Genomic DNA, 25,207 nt, shown 5'->3' with positions numbered 1-25,207 from the left:
ATATATATATATACACACACAAAAATATGTTGGACCCATCAAAGAGGTGGGCATCAGAGGGAGGGAGGGAGGAAGAAGGCATGGAACTGTTCTGCCCCAATGAGATCTTTGGCCATTATTGTCCACTATGTGAGAGACTGCTGTATTAGCTCACCCCAATCTGAAAAGGTGAACAGTCAATTTAGTCATACTGCACTGTAGAGTAGGTAGTTCTCAGTACAGTTCTCCACTGTCAAATCTTCATTGACCACACCTTTTGATTACAAACCCTGTGTGAATCATAGATTTATCAATAAAAATCTTTCCATCACAGAATGTTTCATTACAATTTTCCTCTTGCATTATTGTGGAGCTTTGCTGACCCCTGGGGATTTTTAGTGGGACACACACCCTCTACATGAGACTATCATAATTCCTAAATATGTATCAAAACAACAACAATAATAGGAAAAGGCCAAATATATATATATATATATATATATATATATATATATATATATATATATATATATATATATATTTATTTTATTTTTCTAAAAGACTACAAAAATGAGAAACTGACTTGCCTGAGTGTAATTTTATTCAATCAGAATATGATACAAAGCCAGCAATGAGTGAATATGAACCCACAAATAAATACAAGAAATAATCATTAGAGCAAGAAGGATATTGTTAGGATGAAAAAAACATGACAAACATGAGTCTCCCATTAAACTGACTAGTGCCTTGTAGATCAACATGAAATACAGACTTTTATATACAAAACATGCCCCTATACGTTCAGTCACTACACAGCCACTATATAGGAATTTGGGCTTTTCTTCTTTTTTTTTTTTCTTCTTCTTGTTCTTCTTTTTTTATAAATTTATTCTTATCTTATTATTCTTGTTATTTAGTTTCTTTGATTTGTGACCAACTGACTAATAGCAATGACAACAACCAGAATACCTTTAGGCTTTTAAAATCACCACAACTGTTAGTCCATATACTGTATGTCAGCCTCTATTTACAGAAGGAATCACTTCTTACATTTGAACATAGACACTGACCATTATGATGCATTATGGCAGGGCATTGATACAATATGTACTGTATATAAAGAATCAAGTTCCAACCCTTTTGATATACCGTTTGTTAAAGAAATACTACTGTAATAACCAACTATATATTGCACTTTTAAAACATGATAGGGTTACATCCAAGTCCTTTATATTAATAAAAATTGGTGTTCTGTTTGTAAAGATTTCTTTCCAGAGTACTACTGAGAGGAAATAGACTATACAAATTAAAAACAATGGTGTGTCTCAAGGCCTTGTTGAATTCCACATAGCTGATTTGAAACCACAAAAGTTTCTACAAAGAACATGTACTGTAATGTCTGTTTAATATAAAATAAGACCTTAGACTCACATGTCATCTCTTATACATACTGTGTCAACTGCCTTCCAGAAAAAAAGGACAGGACATTAGTGTTATACAATACTTAAGCAATGCTTTTTTCCCCAATATCATCTCAACATGTAATTGGAATTAATCTTTGTAATGGTGTGTATATTCTGCCGTATGTTGAGGTATGGTAATCACAAGAAAAGTTAAGTGAATTAACTAAATATCTTGGTAAAGAAGAACAAAACAGTACCAAAATGTCTCTTTGCTCCAATACTTCACATGCTTTGCATTTTCCATGTACTGCCATTGGGTCAACAGGATGATGACCAACACTTCAAGTTCCTAGGTGTTTTGGGCACTGATGAATTGACTTCAGTCAACCCTTCCACCATTTTCATAACACATACATCACCTTCTTATTGCCAAAACCTTCCATCAGGGTGCAGCACAGCATTATTCAAAAGCAATTTGTACAAATTGACATAAATGATCCATCAGTCTGCACTCTCCAAGGTGCTTAGCGGACTGACATGTCAACATGAAGTTGTGCATGAAATGGATAGTGTGAATGTAGACACGTTCTGTACTACTAAATCCACATTTCATACACCTGCTGCCTGTCTCCAGCAATACTTATCCAAAAGTTCTACAGTTTGTTTTCATAGCTTTGAGATGAATCTGTGGTAGTGTTAGGTCTCTTTTGTTTGGTTAATTCCATGTAAATGTCAGAGCGGAGGAATCGAGGGTACGAGTCTCTTTCCATAAGTCCAAAGATTCTGCTTTGAGCCAGGTCGAAGCAGTCTGCACAGATGTTCTCCATGTTTTCCTTGATGTGCTCCCTGGTGTACGAGTCCAGATTCACCTTGGGGACAAAGAAACAACACTCTGCTTAGGATACAACACATACTCTCTTGGTTTCTGGCACATCTGCTCCCTGGAATCAATGAAACATTGGAAATAAAACACATTTTCAAGAAAGAAAAAGTGTAAGACAGTTGAAATTGTGTTGTATCTTGACTGTGGCTGAATATTAGTAAACTAAAGAGTTAATTGCTGGCATTGCAAATTAAAATAAATCATTCTGTACATCTTACACATCTCTTTACACAAATTGCATAATATTTCTGTATATTTTCTATATATCTTCTGTACATATGGTAGCTTTCTCTAACAAATATTTATTATTGATTATTTGTTTTCCTCTACTCCCTTATTGAGAAAAAAAAATATTTTCAAGTACAAATAACTATAAACATCCTTAAACCAGGTGCACAAGATATCAACTCTTGTTTTCTGTCTTGAATGTATTCTGTCTTGTTTCAGTGGCAATTTTTTCACTTTGGCATAAACTACATTAAATGTAAAATATTTTTATTTGTCCTTTTCAATCTTCCATTTTTGCAGTGTGGTTCTCTTACACAGTTTTGGTAGCTTTTATGAAAATATAGAAGCTGAACATGTAATAAATAAAACTTTGCATTGTGAATTTTGTTTAAGCCTGCACAAGGATGGGGGCCTGAGTAGCTCAGCGAGTATTGATGCTGACTACCACCCCTGGAGTCGCAAGTTCAAATCCAGGGTGTGCTGAGTGACTCCAGCCAGGTCTCCTAAGTAACCAAATTGGCCCAGTTGCTAGAGAGGGTAGAGTCAAATGGGGTAACCTCCTCATGGTCGCGATAAGTGGTTCTCGCTCTCAATGGGGCGTGTGGTAAGTTGTGCGTGGATCGCGGAGAGCAGCATGAGCCTCCACATGCTGGGGGTCTCTGCGGTGTCATGCACAACGAGCTACGTGATAAGATGCGCGGACTGACTGTCTCAGAAGCAGAGGCAACTGAGACTTGTCCTCCGCCACCCGGATTGAGGTGAGTAACCGTGCCACCATGAGGACATTCTAAGTAGTGGGAATTGAGCATTCCAAATTGGGGAGAAAAGGGGATAAAAAATAAATAAATAAATGTAGTGCTCATAATCTTGTGACAGATCTGCTTTTAAAGATAAGTCTAATCAACTAAGAACTACTAATAATCTGTAGCTGTTTTTAAAAAACAGTTCACCCAAAATGAAAGTTCTGTCATAGTTTACTCACCTTCATGTCATGTCGAGAACTTGCATTGTTTAGAGTGTGAGCCATTGTAAGCAAGCCTCTTTCATGCATTATGAATGAACATGCAATGGACGTCAATATTTTCAGTGAAAACGACTTAAAGGAATGTTCCGTGTTCAATACAAATTAAGCTCAATCGACAGCATTTGGAGCACAATGTTGACACTAAAACCATGTCAATATGTATAATGCTTACGCCTAGTGTCAGTACTTTTGAAAAAGTGTGTATTTTACTGTTTATGAATTTGTCTCAATCACTTCCATTGTAAGTGCCTTGCTAAAAGTGTGATGTTTTCTTCTTCTTTTTTTTTTTATATATAAACAAGAGAATATTAGAAATAATATTTTGTGGTAATGAACATTATGCCACAAATGCTGTCAGTTGAGTTTAACTTGTATTGAACCTGGAATATTCATATTTAAATTGCGGGTTGTTTCTCACAAAAGCATCGTATGCCTCCAGAAGACTTGGAATATGATTCATGTGCCACATGGAATACGTTTATGATATAAATTTGGTTCATTTTGTAAGCTTTAAAATGAGTCAATATCAACTGCTATTGTATTGACAAGACAGACTGGGCTATTTATTGAAAATTATCCTTTTGTGTTTCGCATATGAAAGAAAGTAATACAGGTTTAAAGCGAAGGAAGGGCATGTTACTAAAGAATTGTAATTTTTGGGTTAACTATTCCTTTAATATGAACATGACATCTTCATAACATAAGTCACAATAACACTGTTATGAATCTGTGATTTGATTTCTATAGAGGCACTGAAATGTCGTTTTCAGTTTACCTCTTTACAGGACTGTATGGAGATATACTCAGTGAATATCTTCTTTGCTCTGGATGCCATTTTGGACAGTGATTTGATCCTCTTGAAGTCCTCACATGCCAGCCAGAAATCCAGATTCTCCTCGCTGAACTCAGTTTGTAGGAAAGAGCGGAGCACTGCCAGGCCATCTGAAAGGGGAGAAAATGACTCTTAGCACTAAAAAAAGACTTAAAGAGAATGATAATCTGGGGTAAATCTTTGAAAGTCTGGATTTGGAATACAGTGTGAATGCAAGTGCTGAGACTGATGTGGATAAACTCTGCTGGCGACAGTAACAGTTGCTCCAGTGCAGATATCAGCACAGCTGTCATACGAAATAAGAGATGTGAATCTTACATTTGTGAGAAAGCAGTGCATCGAGTGATTCTGCCCATCTGAGAGCTTCTTCCGGAGTTGGTCTGAGAGCGAGAGCAGACAAAGTGGTCAACAAAACCATGACTCATCACACTAATGAGCCATACAAAGATAATAATAGTACACAAAGTAGGTCATCTACTCAGTATCCCAAAACGTCAGTATTGTTTTGATTGCAGAGATCTTTCAATTCAATTATTAGGCTTCTAACGTAATTAAACACTCATCTTAATAGAGTCTGTTAAGGCAAGCATAACTATTACTATTTTAACAAACCCTAACAATAAATATTAAACTTTGGTGCATAAATATAGTGCATAAGCCTTGGTAATAAGCGGAAAGATGTTTTCTTTTTTCTAGCAGAAGATACAATGGGCAAAATATTACCATAGATTTACACTGAAGGAGGCACTCTGTATATCTAGGGTCCAGCATATCATAGAGTATTTGGGATGGGCTCTTTTGACAATTTGCCAATATAAACCAGCCATAACACCCTAGCAACCACCCAGATCACACTGGCATTATGGCTTTTGCACAGGCATTTTTTTCCAACATTTATATGTGACACAGTAGTTAAGCTGTCCTGGTGTCAGTTCAGGTGAAACAGGGAACAATCACATGTACTCACTTATCTGACTTAAGGATTTTCTCAAGCTTGCCAGCTGGATTGCTGCCATGTCTGTCGTTGCTCTTCTTTCGCAGGAAAGTCAGTCGATTTCTCATGTCTTTGGCCCTGTGTGAGGAAGACAAACGACGTTAAATCAGGTGAATAATTGGCTACTGAAACTGTGTTCCTGAAGAGCCAATGGGAGGAGATCACTTGTCTGTGTATTGTGTCTATAGCCGTGAGATTTATTGTGGCGGGAAAACTGACAGTAAAGGCGTTATGCTTTTGCCAAATAAACTAGAGAATGCACACAAAATGAAAGTTCGCTATCGTCAGTTTTATTCAATCCTCCCATGTTCATATTACTCAAAAAAATCATCTAACATAGGGAACTTAAATTAACTGAGTTGATTCAACTAAAAAAGTGCTTTGTCAGCTTTACTTCATCCTTTTCCGTTGGGACAACATGAATATTTTTTTTTTGTTCGGTTAACTGTAACTGGGCAGAAAATGTTTCTTTCCCAGCATGCTTTGCATGGGACTTGACGGGGAGAGTTAAAATTAAGTGTTTTTTATGTCTTTTTGCAAGATGAATATAAAGGGGGAGACTTACTAATGTTTAATGTTTTGTTATGTTGAGATTTAGAAGAAATTCTGTTATGTTGTAGTTTTGTGGGTTTCACATCATAGTGAAGATTGGAGCATGCATACTTACATTTCTTGTCACTAGATAGAAAATCACTAAAAGATTTTAATTTGACTTATTTTGACATGTTAAATTTTGTTGGGTTTGTTTGATTCTGTTAAGAGTCCATCTACTTGAAGTATTTAAGTTGAAATTACATGGTAATTTTAATTTAAGAAAACGAATTTAAAACATGTGGAACCACTGTCCATTATTGAATCAAGTTAAGCCAAAGAGTGAGTAATTTATTTATTTATGTACTTTTATTTATTTGTTTATTTATTTGAGTGTGGAAAACATTATGTTAGCATCTCTTTAACCAAAAAAAAAAAAAAAAAAAAACTCTCAGTGAAAAAACAATTGTAATCAAATACCTCAAAAGGGTGAATCTCACATAGAAATGTCCAGGTCACCCCAAAATCAAAAGAAAACAATTAATTAATTAATTATATGTTGCATAAAGATAATGAAGCCTATTTTATGAACAATTTTATTTTTGCATTGTAAATTATTTTGATTAAACTAAGCACATTTCCCTCCAAAGTTATCATTATCATCTCATTCATATTACTGTAATACAGTAATGAAAACCATCCAGTCCGGACACAATGATCAGCATCAAATAAATTCATTGCAATAAATACTACCATGGTGTAAACTGAAAAAACTAAATAAATAAATAAATAAATATAAAAATGCCCAGACAATTGTAAGCATTTTTTGAGAGTCAACCAATAAACTACAGATGAAGAACTTAATTATACATAGGCAAAAAGAAGAAAGAAAGTGGTTTGTCTCACAAATTCTTGGATTTCTTCTTTTTGACAGCACTTTTTCCTGTGTCACATTTACAGTTTGGCTTGCCGCAGACCTGTGGAAGATATCAAAATTACTTATTTTACCATGTGATATTGTTATATTGATATTAAGTATCCTTATAACAATTAATTCTGGAACTCAGAATGCATTAGTTTTGCAATATGACTTTGTTTCTGTGTATAATGAAGATACACACCCTCCTCCCAGTGAAAAGCAGACAGATCTGGTGGACAGATCCTCCATTCTTGGTCAGCTCTTTCCTCAGAGTCTGTGGCGAGGGCATTGCCCAGCGCTCCGGAGTGTCCCGCTTGGCCTCTATACAGTCAATGGCCTGATCAGAGATGAAGCGAGGAGACCTGGGCTCCTGCAGCAAACTGCCCTCACTGTGTGTGCGTCTGTGGAGTGATCTCTGCACACACAACCCTCCACTCTGCTGCACACCAGAAGGAGATGGTTCTACCATACTCCTCCTCTTCAGAAAGCCTTCATCACTGTCTGCTTCCTCATCATCTTCCTCCTCATCCTCATCATCGTCGTCAGTGGACGGTGAAGTCATAGCATCTGTGTTGAAGGAGCGATCCAAGCACAGCTTGGGAATGACTAGAGGAGAGGAAGAGGATGATGAAGATGTGGGTCTTGCGCCAACACTGATAGTCTCGGATGCGCTCTCGCCCTCCCCCTGCTCTCTCTTCTCAAGATCTGACTCCTCCCCACCTCCTTTCACCTCCTTCGGTCTCTCCTTCCAGATCTCAGAGGTCTCCATGTACATAGGTTTGCAGCTGTCTCGCGAAGGTGGCATGGTTTGGCTGGCATCTCCAGAGCTGCAATGTAGGTCTGGGTAAGAGAGCCGCTGAGCTGGAGAGCTGCAGTTGGTACTTCTAATGATGGGTGATGCAGAGGGGCATGATGGGGAACAGGGCTCAGACACACTATGAGGGTTGAAGCCCAGCAGACCCAGATCAGTCTGATCAGCTGCTTTTGGTTCCAACATCTGTCAATACAGAGATTAATTTGAAATATAACAGATGGCTTTAGATTTAACACACACTGAGTATGTCTCATTGTGGCTCTGAAGATCCATTAGAGGAAATCTCTGTCTCTTGAAGCAAAAAAGCATTTACTTATTAAGTGTTTTCCTGCAAACATATATAAACATCCTTAAAAAAATTTTACTTGAGAAGCAAAATTGCACAAGATATTTCTGTAAGACATGTTTTCAGAAAATACATGTTGAAATATGTTTATTTGTTTATTGCATTGGCAAATAGTTATTTTTTCTTGTTTTAAGTGTAAATTTTAAGAGGTTTATGCTTAAAACAAGAAAAAACAAGCTGCCAATGTCAGTACGTTAACATGCACAGTTTTTATCGAGATACAGCAGGTTTTTGCATAATCCAGCCACAGTCTTCATCTGTCTGTCCAAATATACATGACACAATGCATAATGGAATATTTAACGAAAGGACATTAGCTGAGGAAGTGTTAAATACATGTCGCGTGACACCTCTGTCTTTTGGAGCATGTATGTATGCATGTAAAACAGAGGCCAGTTTTAGTCAGATTAAAGTGTATCACATTATCTAGGTCTATTATTCAGACTTCGCAGAAATTGGACTGGTACAATTTCAATCAGACTTTTTACATAACATTTTTAACAAAGACAAATTATTGTTTTATTCTGACAGGAATCGAACTTTTAAAGTGCTTGTAATGTACTGAATAATTTTTTGCAGTGCTTTACACATGGGGAAAACGTGCCAAAAAGGAATATTTGTCCCATATAATCCACTTTCTTCACATACACTGAAACTGTCACCTGTAAACAGTAGCTGGTGGTAAATCACTTTACTTTACTATGTAAAAAAAATAAATAAATAAAAAACAAACGTATAAACAGTATATATCACACTTCTAAATTTCTAAAGAAAATGTGTGGTGCTTGTCCATGCAAATCTCTGTGCCACGATGCTGGGTTGTTGTGGGTGGTTGCCAGGGCATTGCTATGCGGTTGCTAAGGCTTTCTGAGTTGTATTCAGCACGATGCTTTGTAGTTTTTAGGGGGTTCTCACTGGTTGCTAGGTAGTTTTTGTCAGGTTTATTGGTGGTTACTGGTCCAAGTCAAAAGAAACTGCCCCCAAATCTCTATGATATTCTGGTCCCTATATTGGGGAAATTTAGCTATTTCTGGTCACAAAATGTATGAAGGTAAAAAAAAAAAAAAAAAAAATATATATATATATATATATATATATATATATATATATATATATATATATATATATATATATATATATATATATATATATATATTTATTTATTTTTATTGAATATTGATGGAGCGATATAATTTGTGTGAAAAGAAATAAAAACGGAAGGTTGTTTTAATCAAGTTTTTTAAAAAAGGTGGTGAGGGAGCCTTCTACCCCACACTTGGGGTAAAAGGCTCCCTCACATGGGGTAAAAGGCCCCTAGGGGGTTTAAAGTGATATCGTGTGGATACCGGGGCAATAGTTATAGTGCAAAATTTAACAACAAATGCTAAATAATTTTGAGACATCAAGATGCTTTTTTGAGTGACATATTAAGATGATGCTTACTCAAAATAACTACTTCAGAAAAAGTCAACCATTTCCTGTTAATTTCAAACACATTTGGCATTTTATTACATCTCAAGTATTCTATAAACAAACTAATCACTATTATGATTGGATGAGTAACACTTTAAAAAATATTAAAAAATCAGATCAAATTGCCACAAAATCAACCTTTAGACATTACACGCAAAGATCTCATTAATCTGGAAACAAACAAACAGGTGTTTAGGGAAGTACTGTGGTAGTTTTGTTGCTATTTAGTGTTTTGGGAGAAAATTGAATCAATGGAGCTTTTTAACCCATGGAACTTTTAGCCCCGTTGTACCCCAAATATATATATATATATATATATATATATATATATATATATATATATATATATATATATATATAGAATAAAAAAAAATAACTATCCACTGTAGGATAGTGAAATCTAATTTAAACTGAATAACCGTCTATGCCAAGTCCCTTGGTACACAAACCCTAATTATTAATATAGTTACAGGTGATCCACAGAAGCTGTAAATAAATCAATACTAATCAGAAAAGCAGCATATTAAAAGCCTAAGGATTGTGAAAACTGCATTTACAAACATCCAATATCCTACCTAACTGAATAAGAAAGCATATAAACACTACAATATTGCATTTTATTGGGAAGGAAAGGTGGAGAGGGAGAAAATAATAAAAGAGAAAAAAAATGAATCAATGTGTGCTTTACATCTCAGTATCGCAGTGGAAAAGGTTAATGTATTCATGTGGCTTACAGACCTAATCAGCTCATAAAGTAGTTTGCTGGTGGAGCGACTGACTCACAAGCTCTTTAAAGCCACAGCACAAAAGATCTGACACAAGGAGGTAAACAAGTATTTCTGACATGAACCACCATTAATGCATTCAAGTGTATAGTATACATTACATGAAAGAACATATCTATAATTAAGCAGTAATATACAAGATTTTACTCTCACAGTCCTTATCAAAATCACATTGCATGCCTTGTGTCAGGTTAAGATACAATGAAGTGTTTAAACTTACATATATCAATAATAATTCATACATCTTACTCCACCACACCTTCTCCAATATCACGCACGCCAATCAAATCAGAATGGAGGTGCTAAATATACAGAAAATCTCACTTCCAACAATCAGACAGCAAAAGCAGGAAACACACAGAAAATGCACAATAAACATATAAATGACCTCACCTCACAAAGAGCCAGTGTTTCCCCCTTCCAACAAATAATGTATTACTCCATTGTACTAGCATGCATTACAGCAGCCTTATTTCTCTGTCTCTCTCTCTCTCTCTCTTTCACGCCATCACATGTGCGTATCTGTTTGTGCTAGTCTGATGATGATGTCGCTGCTCTCCTGATGTCACTCGCCCACCGAGTGAGAGAGAGAGCATGAATAAGAAACAGAAGACCAAAGGAGCAAACATTATGTTTAAACTTGTATGTACAGTGTATGGAGTGTAGTTGAGAGAGCATCTGTCTCTTACACCAACATGAAATTAAAATTGATCCTATTTACTTTTTCTTAATATACATTCAGTCTTTTTGTGAAAGATTAATTAGTGCACATTATTCCAAAGAAAAAAAAACCCGGCAGCACATTTACGTACTATATAATTATAACAACTACAGTAATTACTAGGTACTAACCATAAACCTAACCCCAACCCTAACCTTAACCCATATTAAGTACATGTAGTTACCTAATATTACTCAGTACTTTCTTGGGTAAGTACACTGTAAGTATTCTGAAAGTACAAGTACTGTAAAATAAAATGCAACCAAAAAAAACGCTGTAGTCTTTATTCAAATTGTAATAAATTGCACCACCCCTGAAACAACTTTCCTTTTTTGATGACATCACCAAGCCCTCTTATTTTTCAATCCCTCCCCTCCATCTACCTGTCATACAGTATACACACAAAAAAAGTGGTAACCTGCAATTGTTACCTCAAGGATCTATTTCTATCTGATCTAACCCATACAAATGACTTTTGTTGGTGTAACCTAAATTGAGAAATACATTTTGTCAGATTGGTCAGATTAGCAGCGATGACAGGCCCAAGCACCATTTGTACATTTCCACCTGGTGGTTTTTGGAAAACCATGCATGATGGACACATGCATTTGGTCAAGACACCATGTCTTACCTTCTGCTCAGACATAATTGTTAACAACTTTGATGTGTGTGGCAAATGAAATAAATGTGTAATTATGACAAGTTTTGGAATACCCTTGAACATTTACTGTTGCCAGCTGGAGGCCCTATGATTGTGACCCACCATAGCCACATCCATGTCATAAGCGTTATTAAACACATGGCTGAGTTAGTCAAATACACCCAAATACACTACAACATTATAGAATTTGATCCATTGCCATGACAGCACTTTTCAATATATCAAGAATACCTTCGCAGTTTTACATCAGTGGTGTTTGACATTATTGTTAACAATTTTGAAGCGATTTGGGTAAACGTAAGAGGACTATTTCAAAGTCTGTTGTAAGTGCCACACTTCCTGTTTCCAGTTGGTGATGCTTGGCCGTGGCCCACAGCAACCATATTCATGTGATCAGCCCCCATTACCAAACATACATCTCAATTTTAATCTAAATCACACATTGCACACAGATGATATGATATACTTCCTGTTTCCCATTTTTCACCATTAATTTAATGCCTCACCATGGCAACACCGTTCGATATATCAAAAATCTGTTCACAATTTAGCATCTTCAATGTCTTGGCATAATATTGTCTAAATGTGGTGACAGTCTCATGAATCCCCTAGGAGGAGTACTTAAAAGTTCAGAGACTGCAATATTCAAAAAATCCAAAATGGCTGACTTCCTGTTTGGCGGAGCTAATAACTATAATTATGAAAGTTGTCCAGCTTGATGAAAACTATATATGTACCAATTTTGGTGACTGTATGTGAAAATGGGGGTGCTACTGAGGCCGGCTTACATGGCCATTTTAAAGGGGGTGCCACTAAAAGTTATAAGCTCACAAAGTTAAAAAAATTCATTTTTCCACCACTGCGTGGTGCCGGACCCAAACTTCTCAGGCACCTTCAGGGCATGGCATAATGATACGCCAATGCATTCATAAAATACAACATTTTGCGACAAAATTCAAAATGGCTGACGCCCAAAATGGCCAACATGGGAAAATTGGGTATCGAGACCAGTTTTATAATTTTTGGCCGAAGCGTTCAAGAGTTATAAGCCAAAATAGCATTTTTTTCTATCTCCTGACCAGTAGGGGGCAGTGTGGCAAAACGCTGCAGGTGACCTCAAGGCATGATGGCGATGACACATACCAAGTTTTGTCACAAAAAAAAAGTCCATTTTGGTGTGCTCGCTGTCAACTTCGTGAAGCCATTTCTCAGGAATGATTTCCAACATTGAAAAAAGAACTTTTATGTAGCTCCATCTCACAATTTCTTTAAAACAATTTTGGTGGAAATCGGACAAAAATTGTAGGAGGAGTTGCGAAAAACGTGTTTCCTTAAAATTCAAAATGGCGGAAAATCTAGTCGGGGGAAATTAAAACCAAGGTATGCATCAAAATTTTCTGTGGTATCAGTTCAGACTGTCCTCTAGCTCTGTGCAAAATTTCATAACTTTCCTGCGAACGGTTCTATGGGCTGCCATAGACTCCCATGGCAGAAGAATAATAATAAGAACACTAACGATTACAATAGTTCATCTAATATCGCCCTTTCAGGGCTTGACCCCTAATTAATGTGTTACCATGGCAACAGTATTTAAGATATCAAATATCCCTTGACAATTTTACATCAGTAGTGTCTTGAATTTTGAAGCGATTCATATAAATTTAAGAGGGCTATTTCAAAGTCTGTTAAAAGTGCCATACTTGGTGTTATGACTGTGACCCACAAAAGCTGCATCCATGTGATCAGCCCCCATTACCACGCATACAGCTGAATTTTCATCAAAATCACACAATGCACACAGAGAAGATATAAGCACTTCCTGTTTTCCATTTTTCACTATAAATTTATTGCTTCACCATGGCGACAATGTTCAAAATATCACAAATCTATTTAGCATCAACAATGTCTTGGCATGATGTTTATACAAATTTGGTGCCAGTCACATGAATCCCCTAGGAGGAGTATTGAATAATAATAATCCTTAGAAGAACAATAGGACCTCCACACTTTCAGTGCTTGGGCCCTAATAATCCTTAGAAGAACAATAGGACCTCCGCACTTTCAGTGCTTGGGCCCTAAATATAGGAAGCACATAATATCAAAGCTTATTTTTCCTCTTCCAACAATGTACTCCTTTTCTAAGGCAAGTTTCAAAAGTGCTAAAAGGTTATCAATTTTTTTCTACAGTACATTAAAAAATGTTGTTGCTTGATTTACATATTTGCATGTAAAATTCTCTAATAGAGCTTTAGTGCGAACATTATTTTTAAAAACAAGAGGAAAACAGTATACTGTAGCTTTATAATATTGACCATCATATCGGTTATTGGCCATAACATTGAAATAATTATTGTATTGGCCAAAATTTTTAACCCCGAACTCAAGTCCTGACCTATTAGCCATTTTTGCCTTATTTAATATCCTGTTTCCCTCTGAAATATGTCACATTACAAAATTAAACGGTTTGTGAATGCCATTTCACGTTGACTTTTAGGAAAGAGCTAAACTACAGACATCTGAAGATAAGATAAGGACAGGGAGGCAACGTTAGGTTGCACCTGTTAGCCCTGTTTATGAAGCACTACCTTTCCTAAGCCAGTATACTCCATAACTGATAGAGAAATGCAGACAGGCTATGGTTAAATGTGTGTGAGTGTTTGTGTGGGTGAGTGTGCATGTGTTTGTTTTTCTACCTGATCAGGGCCGATTCTGTCCCTTAGGGCAATCTGCTTGTCGATATTGTCTCTTAGACACTGAACGACCCTCCTCTTCTGTTCAGCTGAAAAGGCTTCCAGGCTGAACAGACACTCTGTCCTCTACAGAGACACAGAAACAGTGCATGTAACTGACATTGCGGGAGTGTTCCTGAAAAGGTGTGTGTATATGCATGAAAGGAGAGAATTACTCATCACAGTCTCATTAATTTGGGAAAAAGGAGGGAATTGAAGGTTCATTCATCTTTAAAGGTTTATTCAGACGCATGGCACATCATAAAAGATCATCTTTTAAGAACCCTCGATATCATATGCTATTATGCAGGAGAATGGCATAAGAGATATGCACTCATACACACTCATACATTCATGTCAGTGTGTGAGTGTGTATGTGCAAGGTGTTGTCAGGGAGATGGGCAGATGGCTGGGTCGATGAATGTGTTTGCTCGAGTGAGCTGGCTACGTCTTTTTGGCACGTTTACTTTAGCGAGAAATAGCAGCTTTAAGGGCTCTAACATGTGACGTAAACTCTGGGCACAAGAGGCCCTCCATTTAACAGCCTCACACTATTTACTTCCCATTAATGTTTACCGCAGGGCCATCCTGTTGGGTCACCGCTTCGGGAAACACATTAAACTGCATATGATTTTTAGTGCAGTACATTATGCTAAAGTGATTGTTCACCCCAGTATGAAAATTCTGTCATCATTTACTCACCCTCATGTGTTCCAAACCTGTATGACTTTCTTTTTGTTCCTCAGAACACAAAAGGAGATGTACTGTAGAATGTTCAGTCTAAGGCCATTCACTTTCAATGTATGGAAAAAGAGGCAATGAAAGTGAACGGTGACTGAGGCAAACATTCTGGATAACATAATCTTCTTGTGTTCCAAAGAAGAAATAAAGTCGTAGGGGTTTGTAACACAATGAGTGTGAGTAAATAATGACAGAATTTTAATTTTTGTGTGAACTATCTCTTTTTGTACTGTAGGCACAGATCTCTGCTGAATGAGTAGGTTGGTGGCGCATGATCTCACCTCTATCCAGTAGGAGATGTACAGCCGCAGTTTGTCTGCAGGAACTGGAGAGAAGAAGAAAGAGGTGTGAATTTCTTCATCCTTAGGCTGAGCATTGCTATGTTACGAAAAGGATGTCATGGTGTTTTTTATTTTATTTTTTATTTTTTACCATTTCCTCTGGGGGTATATGTGAACACCCACATGCACCATGATATATGTACAAGAAATACATAGCGTGGTATTTAAATTTACTTGAAAACCAGAAGCACTACAAAACACCCATATGCTTCAAAATGAATGGGTTAAGCAGTGACAGAAGTATCCTGCAGTGTGACATGCTGTACATCATCAGAACAAAATCATTTGACATTTTTTAATTTTTTATAATTGTTATGCATGTGGTTTATAGAGAGACTACATAGAATATTGGGACAAAAATTCATCTGTCACATTGCAGGACATTTTAAGTGAACTGCAAAAAAGCTAAAAGATTAAACATTGTGAAAATGTAAAAGAAATGGTCACCAGTTACAGAACTTAAAGTATACACGTTCCATTATACATTCAGTATATATAAAAAGAAAAAAAAAATTACATACAATTTTGATGTTGAAAAGGAAAGTTCATGGACATGTTAATATATTTATGTATGTGACCTCAAAAAGTTTTGGACAATTAAACCACACAATTTCATTGCATTAGTTAACAAAACAGTAAACCAAGTAGAATCTGCCAATGTAACTTGCATAAAAACAGTCACAATTAGGGCAAAACAATTAATCCAATAAATAATCAAGATGACAATTACAGCAGCCACAATTATCTAATCATGCAAAGTGTCAGTTATAACATTACAGTTGGGTCTACTCCTGTTGCATCAATATTATTTATTTATTTATTTTTTGCTGTGATTAAGCATTGTAACTAATCACAGACATGTCCATTGCATGTAAATTTGAATAACAGGTTTGTTTTACATGAGGGAAATATTGAAGTTGACTGTTTAGCCAATGTCTTTATTTAATGATGTATAAAACAGCGAAAAAAAAAGGTCTTTAGTAACAGTTCTCATCTTATTTTGGATGTGTAGCCTACATAAAGTACTGTATATGGCATGCAGATGCCCTGCACAATAGACCTATTTTAAAGTAAATTCTTTTAATCGAAATGAATCACAAATACGATACCAACGGAAATAATAAATGTTTGTCCTTTCACAATGTTACCAATACATAACATTCACAGGCCGGATAGACTTTCACTGTAAGTGCTTGAATCACATATTAAAAGACAATGGTCAGCATGGTGATGGTTATTTCAGAATCTGAGATGTCAAATAAAGGTTTGCTTAAGATATAAATGCCCTCTGTGCCACATGCTGCTGTATTTCTGTCGGCAGGAAGGTGAAGAATACACAGTCCCACCCACCCTGCCTATAAAAGGTCGTACCGGAGACATGACCATTGTTTCAGCAGACAGAGAGGGTGAGGAGAGCTGGACTCTCATAACACACACACACATTCACACAGCCATGACGCCTCCTTCCTGACTGTCGCTACTACTAACACATGGTCACAAATAACACAGGGTGGAACTCCCCTACACTCTAAAAAAAAAAAAAAACAGCCCAGAGAGAGATACATCACACACACACACACACACACGTATAAATAGACAGAGAGAATGATGGATTGACAAACAGACAGACAGACAGTTGTAAAATGTTTCTTACCATTTACCCAGTAAATGTTAAAGCTACACTATGTAACTTTTTTTGTTAAAAAATAACTAAATGTTATTAATGAGAGAGTGCAACAAAAATCCATCTTCCAAACCATGTCTTTACCCAAATACACTTTGATTAACCTATAATAATGATTTATATTTTAGATCTGTCCTCCAGGGAATCACTTTGTAAAAACAAAGAAAGCCTGAACCGAGCAGAGTCTACAAGCAAAAAGGGAAAGAGTCCGTAATAAAAGAGTCCGTAATAAAACCCGAACCAACATCCGCTTGGCTTTTCAGATGTGTACAACTCCGAGATCTGAAGGATTTATAAGTGACCCAGAGATGGCTTTTTTCTTACTCAACAGGTAAGATATTTTATTGATATGGTTTAGGTCTGTGTGTGTGTGTAGTGAAATACAATAATATACTTTTCACTTGCTAGCACATGTGTCTATTTTCTTTATAACAGCAATAATTTATATAAATAAATCTTTTAGTCCTAGGCTTGCCAAGGACATGTGAGCCTTGAAATGATGTTGACCACTGGTTGGTAACAATAGCCTAATTTCCATCCAGTTTTCGTGCTATTTTGTTATCGACAAAGTGAAAATGCGTAAAAACATTTTTGAGAAATTTGCCGTCTTCTGCCTGTTTACAATGATACATTCCTGATATTCAATAGGCTGTTTTGAACAATCATCTAATCTAAAGCAATGCCATCACAACTGCATTATGTCCCGCATATCTGTCCAGCAGCTTTTAACGACCAGCTGAACTTGATTGTCATCTCAAATTAATTTTAGTGTCATAATGCAATTTACATTTTCTGAAGAAGCTCAGCAAATGCGATCTGAGGTAAAGAGGATTAGATTTAAACGTTTTAAAAAGTTCAAAAGATTGTTTTCTGAAAGTGAACTCATTGGACAAATAGTTCTGATAGTTTATAGTCTTGAAGTGTAGAAAATGTCATTCAGCCGACTTCTTTAGTCTACAGAACAGGGTATGGCTAATTTAAGTTTGTGTAAAGAAAAGGCATATATAGGTCTAAAAATAGTATTTTTTCGTTTGGTAATTTATTTTTTAAATTTAATGCGTTTTTTGTTTGGCAATTTATTTAATTTAATACAGGGAATTTTGCCAGCATTTTTTCAAAAGTAAACTAAACAATAATTTAATAGAATTGGGCTGTTAGTGTTTTTAAAAAAAAAGCACACTGATGCTTTTCTCTTAGTATTGTGTATTTATTTTTAATTTAAAACATCTTTGTGCACAGAAATTATATGTTTTTTGTATTGTGGGCTAATTCCATGACTGCTGTCTATTTTTTTGAATGGTGTGGAAAAGCAACTTTAATAAATAAACGGATGTCTACCGCATTTAAATTGATCACAAAGACTGGCCATTCATTTGTTCTCCGTGTGCTTGTCCATGTGCATGATACGAGATATTTGTGTTGGCACTCCTGGAAATGTCATGTTTGCAGTGATCGGATCTTTATGCTGTTAAGATCAATCCATAATTACGTACAATAAATTGGCTTTCAAGGATGTATACTGTCATCATGATTAACACAGGCTACTGATTGGGGTAAATTCTGTCATGTGACATTTTTGCGTTAATGGCAATTTTCCAAGTTTCCAAACCAGTTTTTCGCGACATTTGATGTATCGACAGAGTTTATGCGCTAGAGTTAAACGGAAAAATATTATGTCGACACTTGTGAAATTTTAGCGATAATTTGCGTTTCCATCAGCTTTATTTTGATGCGCTAAAATTTTTCAGCAAAAAATCCTTGGATGGAAACGTAGTTAATGACAATCTATAAATTACTTACTACCATGGTCTATTTGGCCAGAATATCCTGCAGTTATAAAAACTTTACACTGTTTGACCTTATCAGACTAGCAATCGTTATGTCTATGAATGTTGCAAAACTTTTATTACGTCATTTATTTCAAAATATCAATGTTTCCAATAAGTCAAAACAACAGCACATGTTTTCAGATATCCGTATTTGTCCATTCGCTCTGATAAGATGTCCTGTATTCAGGTGTACACCGGTGCCTCGAACCACATTCATCCATGCAGAGGAGCAGAGCTGAAGCACAACTTACATCATTACCAAAATAATGTTCTTCCACAAGACACATGCAGTTTTATTTTTTAACCACTAGAGGGTCAAAAGTTACATAGAGTATCTTTAAGAAACTCTGTTTATTTCAGTTTGTTTATCTTAGCCAGATGTTAGTGGAAACAAAGTATACTAAGAGCAAGAACTGCCTTTGCTCTAAATAATGAAACATACATACATTATACACATGTTCTCATGTTTAATCAAATAATACAGTGTACAGAATAACATACCATCCTGCAGGTCTATCTGATGGAGGTAGAGTGGACTCTGCAGTACATTACAGCGGCCCGCTTCATCCTCCTTGGTCAACAGCATCAGGTCTGTGTAGATGAATACTGTAGCCTACAGGGGGCGATACAGTCAACAGTTAGTACCACACTGAAACATCACAGACTGACCTTTTTGAGTCACTCTCACTCATCTTCTGGCCATGTGAACACAAAGTTAACTCTTTATACTTGTCTTTAAATTATTTAGGTCTTTAATAATTTACATCTTTAATTTAAACTTGCGGCAGAACAATAAACTGTCCTTTCCTCAGTGATCTGCTGGTAATTCTGCTAAAGTATTATTATATTTGTAACACTAGATGGGTAACAAGTGAAAACTTATGAAAACATGTCTGTTATACATTTTTCTTTAATTTAATCAAAAGAAAAAATAAATAAATAATGTTGCAATGAAAAAATTCTTAAACGCACAAAAATAAGCTTGTTTTTCTTTTTTTTTTCTTTTTTTTTCTATTGATTTTGGGGTAAAAATGGGCCCATACATGTTCTTAACAAGCTTTGTTAGATTAACCCAATTTAAGTTATAATCAAGTCTAGTTAAGGTGAAGAGTGCATTTTTTGTGCCATCAGCAGCACCAAACAGAAATGCAAAAATAATCATTTCCAAAAAAGTTTCCCCAAATACTTCCATAAGATTTTATTTTTTTTTGTAACAAAAAATACACACAACATCTTTAAAGTTACAATTAGGACCAGTGCACAGACCTTAGCAGGGGCAGGAGCAAAAGGACATGGACAGAGTGTGAAGAGAAATGTGCTGTCAGTAGTTGTTGAGCGGGGTGGGGGTTGTGTAGTAAAGACACCTCCGCTTAAATCTCCGCGCTCTTAAAGGTACCGTCACTTAAAAGGGCACCTTTACATTTGTGAACGAAAGTGGCAGGGGCCCCTGTAGCCCCCATTCTGTGCACGTCAGTGATTAGGACAGAGAATGCTGAAAAGTCCCATACAGGAGCCAGAAGGCTGGTTGGGGTGCTTTGCCTCTAACGGTGTCCACTGCTTGGCCAACTGCTGGAATTTGGCCAACTTAATAAAATCAGCCCATCTAAATCACAGTTAAACACACACACTCATTCTAGGACACTGAAGGAATGTGGTTAGCGATGAACAGCTCATCCTTCTTAAACACTCTGATCTTTAGAAACTCTTGACTGCATTACTAAAACAGGTCTCTAAGCAAAACTGAGGTCAGCTGGCATACAGACGGAGGCCCTGCCAGGGAGAACAAAGGATGTCACAGACTCTCAAAGGGAATTGCTATAGATACGAAGTAGTTTTTAGAGGCTATTGTGGCACTCTCAGATTTATCTTAGCACAATATTGCTCATGCTGAGGAAGCCAGAAGTCATGTTATTCCCAAACTGCAGGTTCCTCTAAAGCTGCAGTTGAAAAAAAGACTCAGATCAAGGTATCTGTTTTACCTCTATGAGGAGCACATATTTTGTGTCGGGCATTACTGTCACAGAGACAAATATCCAATAATTGTTTAATGAAATGGATCAAATAGAAAAGGTAGTGTTTCCTCCAGCGCAAAAAATGCATCAAGGCCTCTAGACTAGGAGGCTTTTAGAGTGCTATCATGAGAACAAGCTAAAACGCCGACTGAGCAAAGAAAGTAAATTCTGCTGAAAGGAGACACCAATTCTTTACAGATACAGGTCACCTTCAGAGCTCACAACCATGATGTTATAAGAATCCCTCCTGCATTATTTTATCTGAGACAAGAGATGTGATTTAGATTCCTTACTTTACACTGAAAGAATTTGAAAGGCCATGCCTTAAATAATTAAAGAAAAGCAGACAATTTACAAAGAATGAACATGACAATGATCTACTTTGAATGCTGGCATACAAAATATCAGTCTGCTCCTCTCACAAGGCTATTGTATGACTTCAGAAGACTTGGAATAAAGTCATATGGACTTATTTTATGTGTGTTTTTTGTTCATTTTCATTTAATTTTCAAAAAAAGATACATTCTGCAAAAACATCTTTTGTGTTCCACTCTATATACAGTAGTTATACTCTTGGTATGAACTGGGTGAACTTTTCTTTAATATCTTAATAAGCTGCGTTTCCATCCAACTAATTGCACATAAGAAATCCTGAATGGAAACTCTTGATATGCGAATAAACTCTCAAAATTCACATAAAATGTAATGCGCTAGGAGGAGGTTGATCTTCACTTTAGTTAAAATGCGAATTTAAGTGATGGAAACGGCTTATTCACATGAACGATGATGTGTCATGACCCTTTGTAAAGCACAATGGCAATGTGCTCATCGGATGGGTGTGCGAGAGCTTGATGTGACTGGCTCAACGAAAGGCCCGACCATGGCACACAATTCTTCAAATGTAGCCCTGGTAAGTCGAAAGTGCTTCACCCACAAATCGACGTTAAAGTGGGTCCTCAAAATCCACCAGAACTATTTTGAGTGCGAGCGCTCCCAGGTATATGGAGGCTGTCGGCGAATGGGAATAGCTATTTGAGCCCTCGTATGTGAACTATTGCACTTATTCTGCGATGCCTCCTGGCAGCATTTAACATCATAATGTACAATTGCTTTATTAAGCAAATACAACTCTCCCTGAAGCAAAGAGGTCATTCAGCTGCTCCATGACAAAAAGGTGGGCTCCCTCAAGATAATGCGCAAAGTTTCGTATTTTCTTTAGTCAAATTTTCAGAAATGCGTATTAAAAATGTGAAACATTTTCATGGAAACCCAGCTATATTCTCTCCCAGTAACAGTAATGAGATGAAAATGAGAGCAACTGGAGAAAATTTCTTAAAGCTGAAGTGTATAAATGATTTTTCCATTAATCCTCCTAAGTAATGAAGGAGCAACCTCTAAGCAAGGCCATAACCATGTCTTGAACATTGGGGGGGACCAAACCATTTTGAGGGGGGGGGGGGGGGTGTCGTCACTGGTGTTGAGGTCACAAATACAATAGTCCTCTTTGGTCCTTTAATATAGTAAAGCTCTGAATGCAATAATTTTCTGAATAAACCCATGAAATGCAATAAAGACCCAAAAGTGTATCATTTTTGGTTTTAAAAGATACATGTATTTTTAAAGTCCACAGAGTACACGACAGACACTGTGTATGCATTGCTAGAAATTTGCCCGTTTTAGTAATCTTTTCTTTCTTTTTTGTGCTGTCTCAAAGAAATTACGAATATAATTTGAATCTCTTTTCATCTGATGTATATGTAAAATGACATGACTGTGTCAGCTGGCTAGCAAAAAGAAAATATACAAAATTATTTACTGCTCTCAAGTTGTCCCTCATTGTTTTTTCCTCTCAGTATAATCTTAACACAATATTTTCTTCAAGAATCCTAACGCTAGTTCATATTGAGCACTGCTGTTAAGGTCCAAAGAGAAAAAAAAAAAAATCATAAGAAACATTTTCTTAAAAGTAGTCCATACAACACATAGCTGTTGAATGGCCCCAGAAAGCTTGGAATATAATGCACTTGTCATATGGACTATTTTTATGATGTCTTTATACTGAACATTTAATAGTGCTTTATAGTATTTGTCCTTTTTGAAGTTCGACAGCTTCTGCTCATTATAAACTGTTATTTTATGGAATAGAGCTGCTTAAAATATCTATTTTTATGTTCCAAGAAAAATCCCATCTTATGGGTTTTGAACAACATAAGGTTGAGTAACTGAGTGAGTAAAAGTACATTTTCCATTTTTAGGTGAACGACTCTTTTCACTGGTTGTTGCCACAAACCTGACAACACATCCTCAAAATAAAATGTCTCTTTTAAAAGTAGACTCTTAGGAGATGCTTTACAAAATTCAGAATTAATTAAAGACGTAAAGAAATCACAGGTCTTACCATGTTCTAGTACTAATCTGAGGGTGATAACACTCAGCTTTGTGAGTGTGGGTTTTTTTTTTTTTATAGATAATTTACTAAAAAGAAACTTAAAAAGCCTGCCAGATTACCATATTCATTCAATTCCTTTATAATATACACACATTCGCTCTTGTCTTAAGCCTGATATGCTGAAAACTACTCCATTAATGTTTACACATTCAAAATTATGAATGACATATGATTCACATGCTGTACATGACATGACTGAAAATTTCAATCATAAAACAGTGGGCAAATATTGCATGTTTAGTTATATACTGACATCTTACATGACACAAACACTCTTAACCTGAACTGCTGACACTGATGCATGCGTGCTACGTTGCGCTGGGATAATCCATGAGGTTTCCACTTAGCATCTTAAACTTGAGTCCCACCTTCAAATCACATTGACCAGCGGTGTTTGACTACTAAGCATGGTAAAAATGTTACTTTTTTAAACCATGATGTTATTCCTGCAACAACTTAATGACAGTTAAACAGCGGTGCATAATGAACTGCAGCAGAACAGCAACAAGGATATCAATTATTGGAGGGGTACAATCTGGCCATATCTGATTATTGGGGGGGGAATTGTCCCCCTCAAAGTATATTGTGGTTACGGCCCTGCCTCTAGGCAATAACATTTTCCACAGTGGAAAGCGAGGGTACTGTTACCTTAAGAGCTATGTGTTTACTGTCATGAAGGATCATTTCCTCTGATAACATCAGGATTCTGTCAGGGCTGCACAGGTCCAGTGGCTGCAATACACAATAGTTAAAAGGGTTCAATTAGTGATGGGGAGTCGACTCCAAAAGAGTCGATACCTCGACTCTGATTCGTCCTAGAATTGGAGTCGACTATGATACAGGAATCGATTCTTTTGTTCGACTCCTTAACTTTCTGAACAGGAAGATGTGATTGCCTCAAAATAATTAATTGGCATTCTTAAGAACTAATCACATCCTCTACAAACACCTGTTGGTTGGTGGGACACCACCTTATTCATCATATGCGTTTGAGTGAGAGATAATGTGCGTGCATGCAAACGAGAGAGAGAGAGGTGTGACAAATTTTAAAACTTTCAGAAGTTTGTGTAGTATTACATCAATGCAAGGGACAGTGGTTGGAGAAGTGGATTCTCCCAATTTGTCAAGTTTCTATATGACAATTAAATTATTTCTGACCCAGCCGGTTTCTTGATATTTTCCCTCTTAAAATTGGATATGCGCAGCAACGAGGGAATGACATTGTTGGCATTCATTTTAAGGTAAAGTTATGCAATGTCTCTAATTATAATAGCAGGAGTTTATGTCTTCATGTCTCACATTTTAAAAACTCTTAAAATAAAATAAAAACTAAATAAGTGTGCGATTAAAGGCTGCAATCTTCACGAGGCCATCGCCAGAATATGCATGGAATAGGAAACACTATTAACTTACAGGTAAGCACGGCCATAGCTAATGGGGTGAAAGGTGGTAACGACTCTAGGGGCCCACGGATCCAGGGGGCCCACAACAAATTTTAAACTGTATTTTTTTTATACAAAAAGGGTCCAGTCCAATATACACTCAGGGGGCCCAGAATTCTTTGCTACGGCCCTGCAGGTAAGCTAGTGATATGTTATCAAAGCAATAACCACACCAATATATCTTAATTAAACCCGCTGCTATTTAATCCGTTGTGATCAAGACGGTTGAGTTTAAAAAGCTGCCGTTTTAACATTTTCACCATACGTTCCACAAAAAAGCGATTTCACGACCAAACTGCATGTTCCGTTTAAAAACAATAGTCCAAATTAATATTTTTTTTATTTTATTACATTTCCATAATATGCCTATTAATAGTTATTAAAGTG

At 36.4% G+C, this 25,207-nt stretch overlaps 1 protein-coding gene across 5 annotated transcripts in view; it reads right to left on the bottom strand.

The window, feature by feature from the left end:
- Window positions 1–562: 562 nt before the first annotated feature.
- Window positions 563–25,207, bottom strand: part of LOC127439036 (regulator of G-protein signaling 3-like) — a 52,413-nt gene continuing 27,768 nt past the window's right edge. For 3 of the 5 annotated variants that reach the window (XM_051695054.1, XM_051695069.1, XM_051695063.1), the window contains 10 exons: window positions 24,027–24,110; window positions 19,419–19,530; window positions 15,345–15,388; window positions 14,287–14,409; window positions 6,996–7,790; window positions 6,781–6,851; window positions 5,317–5,421; window positions 4,668–4,729; window positions 4,293–4,459; window positions 563–2,251 (listed from right to left, as the gene is read on the bottom strand). In XM_051695054.1, coding sequence (XP_051551014.1) covers window positions 2,036–2,251; window positions 4,293–4,459; window positions 4,668–4,729; window positions 5,317–5,421; window positions 6,781–6,851; window positions 6,996–7,790; window positions 14,287–14,409; window positions 15,345–15,388; window positions 19,419–19,530; window positions 24,027–24,110 — 1,779 coding nt within the window. In that variant the 3' untranslated portion in view covers window positions 563–2,035. The other 2 variants (XM_051695078.1, XM_051695086.1) reach the window with 2 other exon arrangements.

Source organism: Myxocyprinus asiaticus, chromosome 4 (assembly GCF_019703515.2).
Source record: "Myxocyprinus asiaticus isolate MX2 ecotype Aquarium Trade chromosome 4, UBuf_Myxa_2, whole genome shotgun sequence".
NCBI lineage: Eukaryota > Metazoa > Chordata > Actinopteri > Cypriniformes > Catostomidae > Myxocyprinus > Myxocyprinus asiaticus.
Note: the sequence above shows the minus strand (reverse complement) of the source record. Positions and strands in the feature narration are given on the sequence as shown.